Raw genomic sequence first — 12043 nt, 5'->3', positions numbered from 1 at the left:
GTTTGTTTGGTTTGGTTTTTTTTTTTTTTTTGAGACAGGATTTCTCTGTGTAACAGTCCTGGCTGTCCTGGAACTCACTTTGTAGACCAGGCTGGCCTTGAACTCACTGAGATCTGCCTGTCTCTACCTCCTGAGTGCTGGGATTAAAGGCGTGTGCTACCACTGCCCGGCTGGAGGCATTTCTTCAGTTGAGGCTCCCTCTTCTCAGATGATTTTAGCTTGTGTCAAGTTGACATCAAACTATCCAGCACACCTAGACTATACTGGTGTTTGGTGTGTAGATGGCTCTCTGGGTAATCACTATTGTAGGGTCAGGGCATGCTTTCCTGCTGCCCCATCTCCATCTCAGGAGCAGCCTTATGTAGGGGATGCTGTGACAGGAACTTGACCCCCTCCCCCAGAAGCAGGCTTTTGAGGTGTATCTGAGGATTATGGAGCCAACAGCTGACTTGACCCTGGGCAGCCCTTGGATCTCATAGATACCTCCCCCTGGTGACCATACTAGGCATGGCTGCTGTTGTCCAGGAAGGATGAGACGTTCTGAGCTGGAGCAGCGGTGGAGATTGAGTTTATGAGCCCAGCCACTCTGCTGGAGTCATGTTAAAAATCAGATGAACAGCTGGGCAGCGGTGAGTCGAGTGAAGTGCCACTGAGCCACACCCCAGCCCCAGTGACTGTTTTCTCAGAGGGGACTGTTTTGCACTCACAGAACATACAGGACATAGTTTTTTGTTTGTTTTGTTTTGTTTTGTCCTGAGACAGGGTTTCTCTGTGTAGCTTTGTGCCTTTCCTGGAACTCACTCTGTAGCCCAGGTTGGCCTCGAACTCACAGAGATCTGCCTGCCTCTGCCTCCCCAGTGCTGGGACTAAAGGCTTGATGCCACCACCTCCTGGCAACATACAGGGTTGTTTTTTTGTTTTGTTTTGTTTTGTTTTTTTCGGGGGGGGGGGGGTGTCTCCTTTTTTCTTCCAGCACAGGACCAGCATGAAATATTAACTTTGTTCTAGTGTTCCAAGGTCAATTTTTAATGTTTCATGAAATTCCTTTGTTGAAATGTCTAATTTCAGAAATAGTTTGACAATGATAACTGTGTGTGTGTGTGTGTGTGTGTGTGTGTGTGTGTGTGTGTTATTTGTTTATGTCAGTACCTGGGGGTCCTGGTGTAGCCTAAAGGTGATATCACATGTCTTCCGTCACTCTCCACTTTGTTTTTGTGGGTGTCACTGGACCTGAACTCAGCTAGGCTGGCTCACCTCCCCAGTGCTGGGTTACAGGTTACAGTGTAGCATTCAGCTTTGCACTTGTGCCCTGGGGATTGAGCTAGCTCCCTGGCCCCAGGGGGATTGTTTTGTTTTGTTTTTGTTTTGGGTTTTTCTTGGGGGGGGGTGTTCTTTTCTGAGACAGGGTTTCTCTGTGTAGCTCTGGTTGTCCTGGAACTCACTCTGTAGACCAGGCTGGCCTCAAACTCAAGAGATCCACCTGCCTCTGCCTCTGAGTGCTGGAATTAAAGGCGTGGAGGATTGTTTTTCTTTGAAACACTTGGATTGAAGTTTGGGCTGGAAAGTTTCTGGTAGGCCAAATGAGAATTTTTTTTTTAGCTGAGGATCAAACCCAGGGCCTTGTGCTTGCTAGGCAAGTGCTCTACCACTGAGCTAAATCTCCAACCCCCAAATGAGAATTTTATGCCTCGTTTATTTTGTAATTGTTTTGTAGTAAAACTTATCTAGCAGGCAAGGATTTGTTTTACATTTTACTTGAATATTTCCCTGCTCTGGGAGGACCCTTCTATAAGCTATAAAAGTATGTTACTCTCATTTGTTGATAATAAAAGCTAGTTTGGCCTATAGCCATGCAGAATAAGGCTGGGTGGGAAAGCCAAATGGAGATACAGGGAGAAGAAGGGGGGAGTTGGGACAGTTTTGAGCCAGACACAGAGGAAGCAAGATGAGAACACCCTACTAAGAAAAGGTACCAAGACACTTGGCTAAACACAGATAAGAATTATGGATTAATTTAAGTGTAAGAGCTAGTGAGTAATAAGCCTGAGCTACCAGCCAAACATTTATAATTAATATAAGCCCCTGTGTGATAATTTGGGAAGCGGCTGCAGGGTATTTGGGAGTTGGGAGTTGCTGGCAGGACAGAAACTTCCGATTACATTTCACTTCTACGTATTCTTAACAGGTGTTTTTCTGTGACAAACATTTTATTGACTATTTTGTATATTCTCCAAGCAGTAGTTTGTGCAAAATATGCATCTTGGGAGGATTGGGGTCCGCGAGAGTTCCGATGTTGTGGTTCTTGTTCTCAGTGTTCCAAATTGTTCTTATGCTTCATCTTCAGAGCGTCAGTGTTTTCTGAAGAAGCTGCCACCTCTGCCGCCCTCTACAGCAGGATGGTTTCTATAGTGAAGCCAGGATGGTTTTAAATGGCAGTGCCTCACGCCAGCCCATGCTGGCTCTCAGGAGGGAAGAGCCATGCTGTTGCAGTCTGTACTCAGAGCTGCTGTTCCTCGGAAACTTGCTGCGTGCCCTGCTTTCTGTTTGCTCAGAGTGCAGCAAGCTTGGCTGTTGGTTTCCAAGCCATAGGTAGAGAGCACGGGAGAGGCTATCATGAAGGGCCATCTGTGCTGATACTGTAGGGAACGCTGCAGTGTAGGGCATAGGTCCTCGACAGAAACGGCCTGGGGTTGAGTCAGGGTAGGCTCATCATAGAAGAGCCATTGTTCCCAGGGAAGACGTTGAATTGGCTGTCATTTTAATGTGGGCTTTAAAAGCATATGCCTGAGAGTGAGTTGAGATTCCTCCCACCCTTGAAGTCTACATCTGTGAAAAGTGCTGTCCAGCATCCTTACCATTGAGGACTGTGAGGACTGCTAAGCATCGTTTCCCAGCACATGGCACACGCTTGAGACTTGTCAGCTCTCATGGTCTCGTGGTGGTATTGTGAGGTGTGCGCTGTTGAGGAAAACAGGGAAGTAGGTGGTTCCATCTAAGAACTTTTTGTTCCATGGCTGTTATGTTCAAAGAGACACTTGGCCAGGGTGGCTCGCAGTGTCTTGAAGATGTGGATCAGTGGACGAGGGACACATACTGTAGAATGGCCATCTTGATGTGACTGGTCGTGATGGAGCGCGTTGAGGATTTAACTGCCTGGAAGGCCTGGAGGACTTCTGAAAGAGGCGGTGTCACAGTCAGGCCTGAAGGGCCCCTTAGCCTCTTCTGTGGAGTATGAGGCCCAAAGAAGGAATCGTGTGCCATACTCTGACTCCACACGGCCACTGCCTCTGTGAGGCAGATTCAGATGAGTAACTAGAGGGCAGAGAAAGTGGGCATGGCAGGAGGGAGAGGGGTGAGCAGTATGTTGGTCACCCCCAAATGCAGGGAGAAAGCTTGAGAGCTACAAGCCAACTTTAAAAGGACTGTGCTTGTTTTTACTGAAAATCTTCAAATGTTGCTCTGGTTCCATTGCTTAGTACTGAAGTGGTTTTTTTTTTTTTTTAAACTGAGCCCAGTTGTAGATGTCTTATTAAATAAGAAACACAGAGCCAAATGCAGAGTTAAAAGCCCAAGAGGTCAGAGCAGTAGCTAAGAGCTGAGACTGAAACTGTCTTCTTACCACCCGCTGCCATCTTTCCCCTGTGAAAAAGACCTACTTCCTGTATATCTGTCTTTTTATTGACTTTCTGTTCTGCCTTCTCATTGGTTGTAAACCCAACCACATGACCTCATCACTGCCTGTCTGTACAGACCTCCAGTTCTTCTATGGTTGGTATTGAGATTAAAGGCATGTGTCTCCATGCTTGTGGTGTCCTTGAACACACAGAGATCTGCCTGTCATGTGATCAGGATTAAGGGTGTGTGCTACCACTGCCAGACTTCTGCTATGGCTTGCTATTAGCCCCAGGCAACTTTATTTATTAACATACAAATAAAATCACATTTCAGCACAAATAAAATATCACCATACCAGGTGGTCCCATCCAAGCTACAGTATAAAAGCCAAGTTTTGTTTAAAGGGCAAATCTTTCTTCATAGAGAAGACTTCTCTTTTTTTGACTTCTCATTTCTCAGAGTTCCCAGGCAGTTAGGATTGTCATTTAAATGTGCAAGGCTTTTGAACCATTAACTAAATTTTCATTAAATTCAAATTTGCATTCTAGGTTGCTGTGGTCAAAATGAAGAGCACTGAACGAATTTATGCAATGAAAATTCTCAACAAATGGGAGATGCTAAAGCGAGCAGAGGTATGTGTGGAGTGTGTAATAAGTAAAAACAGTGTGTGTGAGAAGGGACTGGCTGCACTGGACCTTGCAGCTGCCTGAGACGCTTTAGACATTCACCATAGTCCTCTCCCACGCGCAAATGAAACCCTTTGTTGGGAGCCCACGTGGTGCAGATACTTTCACGGTCCCTTATTGAGGATGGTAGACGTGAAGGATCAGAGTTAAGTGGCAGGGGTGGAAGGAGCTGCTTGACACACGTTCCCTTGGTTCCTGCATCCCCACACCAGCCTCTGGTCTCAGCTCCACTTTCCATCCTCTCAGCCTTGCCCTTCCATCCATCGTGAGCGTCAAGATGTCTTCTTCTTGGCTCCGCTCATCCATCATGCTCCCTCCTCTTCCCTTCTTACTCGGCCAGGCTCCCTTGGCTACCTGTCTTTGCAAATCCCACCTCTGGCCAAGCCCCTTCCTTGCCCAGGGCAGTCTGGGCTTCAGTGGGGCAGCAGTGTGTGGCCAGGCTCTGCCCTCTGCTGTGGGATATTCTTGATGGAGGTATACCTCCTTTTGGAAGACCCTTCTGTAGTTTTAAACTCTCTGCATCTTGCTTCTCATACCTTTGTTGTCAGTGGCCCTGGACTTCTTACATGTTTTGCCATCGGTAGCTGCACCTTGGGCAGGTAATAATCTGCAAAATCCTTTAGCCAGGAGAGAGACAGAGACAGACAGACAGAGAGAGAGAGAGAGAGAGAGAGAGAGAGAGAGAGAGAGAGAGAGAGAGAGAGTGTGTGTGTGTGTGTGTGTGTGTGTGTGTGTGTGTGTGTGTGTTAGTTGTTTGGGGGAGAAAGGGTCTTGCTGTGTAGCCCTGGCTAGTCTAGAACTCACTATCAGGCTGGCCTCTTAACTCACAGAGATCCACCTGCCTCTGCCTCCCGAGTGCTGGAATGAAGAGCATGTGCCTCCACACCTAGCTATTACTAGGTCTTCCTTGAGCTTCCTAGTTTGTGGACTGGATAGTGTTGACCAACCTCCCACAGACACTTCATGCTCCTGATGTCTAAATTGTTTATATGTCTCATTCTCCTTTGGAACCCATTTCCTGTTTCTGATGTAGCTCCACACATAAGACCTCCTTACCCTCTGTCATTGCTCAAGAATGTGAATGTGGGTTGGCCGAGTTGTCACCGTTTCTCGGTCACCTGTCACCTGGTAGCCCCATGACTGCCTTAGCCACCTGCATCACCAGCCTGCATCACCAGCCTGCATCACCAGCCTTGGAGTGGTACCCACTGGCTTCCTTCCATTCTCTCTGCTCTCTGCTCTCACATAGTTTGTGTCTGTTGCTGTGATAAAACACTGATCAAAATCAGCTTGGAGAGGGAGGGTTTGTTTGGCTGTCATTTCCCTGTCCCGGTCGTCGTTAAAGAAACCCAGGGCAGGAACTGAAAGGAGATGTGGAGAATCACTGCTCACTGGCTTGCTCTCCATAGTTTGCTCAGCCTGCTTTCTTATATAACTCAGGACCGCCTGCCCAGCTTCGGCACTGCCGGCAGTGAGCCCGACCCTCCCACATCAATCGTTAATCAAGAAAGTCCCCACAGGTTTGTCTGCCGGCCTGTCTGATGGAGGCATTCCTCAGATGAGGGTCCTTCCCAGATGACTCCAGCTGTGTCAGGTTGACAAAAACACTTTGGCAAGCAAGGGAATCACTGAAGCAGTTGAGGGGGAGAAGCAGCTGGTGTGCCGTAAAGTGTGGGAGGCGGAAGGTGTGTGGTCTGGATCCATCCATGGTGAAAGAGCCGATTTAAGAGTTCTGCAGCTGATTCAGTTTGATGGGCCACACAGCTTCAGTTTAGCCACTCCGGAAAGGCTCTGTGTGTGTGTGTGTGTGTGTGTGTGTGTGAGAGAGAGAGAGAGAGAGAGAGACAGAGAGACAGAGAGACAGACAGACAGACAGACACACACACACTTGCTTCCTCAGCTTTCTTTTTCAACCACACAGGCCTGAAAGCTTTTCCCATGTGTCTCTGACCCTCAGGGTTGATCCTGGAGTGTCACCTGTTTGTGATTGTCAATCAGCAGACTTGAGTAAACAGTGTTTCAGATCAGGAAGCTTGTCCCATCTTGCCAGCCATGTGCTCAGAAAGAAGTGTGCAGGGCATGTGAAGAGGCTGTTGGTAAAGAGGTGTGAGGATGTGTTGTGGGGGTGGGGGTGTGCAGTTGAGAGCTGCTGCTGTATCCATACATCACATCAGGGTGACCTTAAGGTGTTGGCCACAGAGATAGTCACTGGGAAAGAGGAAGGCATTTGTAGTCTCCATGATCCTTGCCCAGGGCTCAGGAGAGGAAAAGTGCAGATCTGTTCAGCTTCTTGGCTTCTGTAGAAGCCACTGGGGACAGAGGGGCATGTGGTTCCAGGTGAGGTAACGAGATCCGGCTCTGGGCAGTCAGGAGGATTGGGGGTACTGTATGCAGATCATGGTCACAACAGAGACTACCAATATTCAAGAATATGTTCTGTGGGACAGTTCCCTAGATCAGTGGTCCAACCTATAGGTCACGACCCCTTTGGGGTTGAATGACCTTTTCATAGGGGTCACCTCAGACAATCAGAAAGCATATGTTTACATTACAATTTCTAACAGTATGAAATTACAGTTATGAAGTAGCAATGAAAATAATCTTATGGTTGGGGTCAGCACAACATGAGGAGCTATGTTAAAGGGTCTCAGCATCAGGAAGGTTGGGAACCAGTGCCCTAGAGGGATGCAGACTGACTTGCGGGGCAGCTACCCACCAACCCCATAGCTCCCCAGAGTTCTCTTGAGTGTGAGCAGCAGGAAATATTAGATAGAAGGATTTATAGTGCGGAGATAAACAGATAGAAAATACAGGATAGCCTCCAGAGGGCCTGGAACCTTTTCCAACGAGCCTTGACTGTCTCTGCCCCAGAGTATTTATAGAAATGCCAAGGGGTAGAGCAAAAGACCTCCCCCAGCACAGCCAAGTGCAGACCGTCTCAGACACCTGCACTCAGGCCCGTGGTCCAGTCATCCTCTCTTTGTAGACCTGCTGGGTAAAGAAAGCCACAGGAACCTGAAAATGGGCTCTCACACTGACTGTCCTCTCATCCCTCACAGACAGCTTGTTTCCGAGAAGAGCGTGACGTGCTGGTGAATGGCGACTGTCAGTGGATCACTGCGCTACACTATGCCTTTCAGGATGAGAACTATCTGGTAGGTCCAGGCTCGGCACAAACCCGCCAGGGACTTTTCCCTCACGGTGTTGGCTCTTCCTTGATGCCACTCAGGACGACATTGTTAAGTACATGCTTGCCTACATAAAACTGGGGGTTTCAATTTAATAGCCCTCAGGTAGAATTTTTAACACTAGGTTCTCTCAAAGTTTGTACATCGTTTTTCTCAAGCCGTTAGTTTACTGTGTGACTTGGTTCTGAAAACATTTTAAATGGATAAAATTCTTTTTCGTTTTGTTGTTTCTTTTTCTATTTTGAAGTGTGTATAACTCTAAGAAACTCCGCTTCAGTGGTGGTGCACACCTGTGGTCTCGGTAATATGAAGGCTGAGGCAGCGAGCGGGTCAGGAGCCAGAGAAGCAGTCACACACATGGGCGTTACCATGCCCTAGCTCCGTACCACACAGCTGTTGCCTCCTGTGTTGTGTGAGGGGGACATTCGCTGCCCTGAGAGTCTCCAGAGGGCATGAGTACCTGGGCAGGTCTTCTCAGGGTGTCTCAGGTGCTGCTGAGTCACCTCTGTTGCCTTGAGCCTGCACACTCTCTCAGTACTGTGTGAGTACTTTGGAAGTCCACCCGTGTGTGGATTTGAGTGTGGACAGCTGTGAAACAGTCCTTGAGCAACCAGCGTAGAAGTGATGGCCTTCAGGACTGCCTCGCTTGGATTCCATTCCAGGGGGACTCTGAGAACCACAGAGAAGCAGGGCCATGCTTCCCTCCCTCTGACCAGTGCGCTTGTCCCCAGCCGGGAGCTGAGACTCTTCTATGTAACAGGACTCCCTCATCTGTTTGCCCTATCAAGCTCCTTCCCCAGTCAAGAGGCCATTTGCTTGCAAAAAGTTTTTATTCATGTTAAAACCATCTTTTTCAAACAACAAAAATGCCTAGATTTGAACAACCAGGATGTGGTATATGTCGTATTGTTTACTTAGAGAGGTTTGCTTTGTCCCAGCAGAGGGCAGCTGGTGTTTGCCAGGTACCCCATGATACATTAGGCCATGGTCAGCCTTCTCAGTGACTCCATGATATAAGCCTTTGTGAACGCCATCTTTTCATAATTGGGTGTCTAGGGCACAGAGTGTATGGCTGTGTGCTCACAGTCCTTGTACAGATGACAGCAGCCATGTCAGGTTCCCTTCTCTGGTTTGCTGGGGCAGGTGGTTGATGTTGCTCAGTTCCTGATGATTGTTTCTGCCTGTGTGCTCAGGTGGGTCCCCTCCAGAGCTCTGCTCTTCTAATAGGAACTGTTTGAGCTTTCTGGGGAATACTAGGCAGCATGGGTCTGTTCAGTAGATGACAGTTGTGTTTTAAATTTCTTCTCTCAAATCAATAGTGCGATTCTGTGTGAAGTGTGAGACAGGCATTATCAGGGGTATTCTAAATTCACACATATCAGTTAGGAGTCTCCAGGGGAGATGCCAGTTCTTGGGTTACCGTCTAGGATGTGCCTGTGGTGAATCAGCAGGCCCGCTGCCTGAGCCAGAGCATAGAGGAGTGTTGGGATAGGAACTGCATTGTTATAAGGGAGTGGAGGGACAGATATGGGGAGCATTGCTGGATGCCTGCGCTGGCCGAGACGTGCCTCACTGGCAGAATGCGTGCCTCTGCTGCCCAGGTGCTGGTGGTCGGTGTTCTGATTTCTGTTGCAGATGCTTGGCATGAAGTCTCATCAAAGTAAGCCTGTTAACCACCGGCTGACAGACTTAACTCTCAAGCCTGCATGACAAGCAGAGCTTACTCCCAAATAAGTTTCTTTGGGTCTGTGCTGTAAACTGTTCATCTCCTTCCCATAGCTTGTTTTCAGGAAGCCGTCAGTCAGAATAGCCCTGTTACAGCTACAGTGTAGCTCTCTTTAGATTCCTGGATAGACATGAGACCCTTGGAGATAGGCGGCTGTATATGGTGCCATTCTCACCTATGCTCTCTTAAGGGTGCTGTTTCGTTTCTCTTAGGTCCCCCCAGCCTCCAAAAATGTCCTTCAGCAGCAGCTCCTGGTTCTCTTCCTCCAGGGTTTCTAGAGTGTCTCCCCACCTTCCTCCACCACACACCACCTTGCCTGCCTGCCTGGCTCAAGTCTCGGTGATCCCCACCATGGCTGCTGAGCTCTTGCTACAAGCTCAAGCTTCCTCCTCTCTGTACCTGGACTCAGTCTTGTTCCGCTGCCACATTCATCTCTTCCCCCTGGCCTCTGCGCTGCACCCCCCACACCCCCATACCTCCACCCCACCCCACCCCCACACCCCCACCCCATCCCACACCCCCCCACCCACCCACCCCCACACCCACTCCCACACCCCCACCACACCCCCACCCCCCACTCCCCCACCCCCCTTGACTCCAGCCCGTGCTCAGTAACTTCTGTGCTTGTTGTGGTCTTCCTTAGTAATAGGAACCCTGCTGAGCAAGGACATTTTCCATTTTCTACACTCCAGGCCTGGCCTCCCAAGGGTCCTAATGGGCTAAGTGTTGAGGTGGGGTCTGGGGCGCTGCGTGATGGAAACAGATACTTTAGTGTCTTGCCCGCCAACAAGCTTTGTGCAGTAAAAGTTGAGCAGGGTGTAGAGGACAGGAGACTTGGGGTGCAGGAGTCTGCTCTAAAGAGTGCTGTTGGTTGGGAAGCAGGCTGAGGTGGCCTTCACAGGGTGGGGATACAGGAAGAAGGAAGGCTTTGTAGAGGAGGGATACCTGAGGGGAATTTTGGAAGCGGGTGAGAGCTCTTGGCCACACTCTGAGGCAGGGGTGCTTTGGTTTGCTCACACCCAGTGGCCTCTCTTAGACAGTGGCGCGGTGATCACTTTATTTTCATAGGCCATGCGTCCTCTGTACTGTTGAGATTGTGGGCCCTGAGGAGGGCTGTGTTGAGGACTGACAGGTAACAGGCCTAGCTCAGGTAGCTGGAGGCACAGCAGGTAGAACTGTCACTGTATCAGATCTCAAGACTTGTTAAAGGGAGGTTTCCCCGGCTCAGTTAACCAGGCCATGGATATTCCTTACTGTAGCGGTGACTTAAAAGTTAGGTTGACATGGAGATGAGACTGCCTGACACACTGTGTGCCTGACACACTGGCCTTGGGGCTGTGTGAATGAAGGGAAGCACCGGTTCACCAGCAGAAGACATTTCTCCCCGTAAAGCAGGAGCTGCCGGGACACATAAGTGCCACCCTTCCTGCTTTGATGGCACTATCTTTTCAACAAGAGCTGATGTATCTGTGACGTTAGATAGCCCATGCCTCTCTTCAGTGTCTTCCTGTGACTCACCTGAAGGACTAACCCTACAGGCTGATGGTCAGTCTGTGAACTGAGCTCCTGCTTCAGACTTGGCTCTTGACGGGCTTCTCTGTGAGTGACGCCTTCAGCCCTTCTTCACTGGCTAGCTGCATTGTTCCCTGACCTCTGTTCTCTGCCCTGTGTGTGTGCATTTGGATCCCAGCAGCACCACAGCGCATCAGGGTGTTTTCTGAGAGAGGAGATCACTGCATATGCCTGTAATTCCAGCACACTGTAGCCTGGGGCAGGAGGCCAGCCTGGCCTACTTGTCAGATGGTAGTTAGCTGTCAGGTTTGATGTTAAGAACTGTATTCTCTCTTTCTAACCTGTAGTACTTGGTTATGGATTACTATGTGGGCGGTGATTTGCTGACCCTGCTGAGTAAATTTGAAGACAAGCTTCCAGAAGACATGGCAAGGTTCTACATTGGCGAAATGGTGTTGGCCATTGATTCGATCCATCAGCTTCACTATGTGCACAGGTAACCACCTTTTCATGAATACTTTTATGACTACTACATTAAACATCAAAGTTCTCCTTTTAACTAGGAGTTCCTTGTCTTGGGCCACCTGAGGAATCCTGCAGGTGACAAATCCTCACAGAGTGACTAAGGACAAGCATAGGGTGATTGGTCCATGTCACATCTTGAGCCCCACAACACCTGGAATGTTTGGGCTTCTATTGTCCAGTTGTGATGGTCTGATTCCTAACAGCTGAGCCACCTTGGCTTTTAGGGGTCCACTGGCGGACCTTCCCTGCTTCCCTGTCCTCGCTGGCACTCCTCTGGTCCCATCCCACTGTGCCTCCATGCTCTCCTCCATCCACACTGGCCATGGAGCCCTCACAGGGAGGGAGGGTTAAAGCATAGTGTTTCTGTCACTGCAGTGGGAAAGGCCAGAAGCGTGGTCCTTCAGCTGCAGGTTAGCTCCCTTAGGACCACCTTTTCTTTCTCATGGCACCCCAGTTAGTCAGATAACTTCTGGTAGAATCAGTGTGCAATGGTATTTGACTATTACAGCTAAGCTTTGTGATGTATGAAAGTGGACGTTTTGTAAAAAGAGAATTTCCGTGTGTGCGTGTGCATGCGGTGGAGAATCCAGAAGGGGATGTCAGATTGCTAGAGTTACAAGCAGTTGTGAGCCGCCTAAGGTAGGTGCTAGGAACCAAACTCTGTTTTCTGGAGAGTCTCAAGTGCTTAACCACAGCCCTTCATTTTATTTTTGTTTATTTATTTTTTTGCCTGTCTGTCTGTCACACCTCATTGCCTTGAGACAGGGTCTCTCACTGAACTGGAAGCTTGC

General features: G+C 49.0%; 1 protein-coding gene across 4 annotated transcripts in view; it reads left to right on the top strand.

The window, feature by feature from the left end:
- Window positions 1-12043, top strand: part of Cdc42bpb (CDC42 binding protein kinase beta) — a 96348-nt gene that overhangs the window by 37255 nt on the left and 47050 nt on the right. For all 4 annotated transcript variants that reach the window (XM_036206617.1, XM_036206620.1, XM_036206619.1 and 1 more), the window contains exons 3-5: window positions 4164-4247; window positions 7361-7456; window positions 11075-11223. In XM_036206617.1, the coding sequence (XP_036062510.1) occupies window positions 4164-4247; window positions 7361-7456; window positions 11075-11223 (329 nt within the window). The remainder of the gene's footprint in view (window positions 1-4163; window positions 4248-7360; window positions 7457-11074; window positions 11224-12043) is intronic.

The sequence above is a fragment of the Onychomys torridus genome, chromosome 14 (assembly GCF_903995425.1).
Source record: "Onychomys torridus chromosome 14, mOncTor1.1, whole genome shotgun sequence".
NCBI lineage: Eukaryota > Metazoa > Chordata > Mammalia > Rodentia > Cricetidae > Onychomys > Onychomys torridus.
The sequence above is the reverse complement of the archived record's forward strand: the minus strand, read 5'-3'. Positions and strand labels throughout refer to the sequence as shown.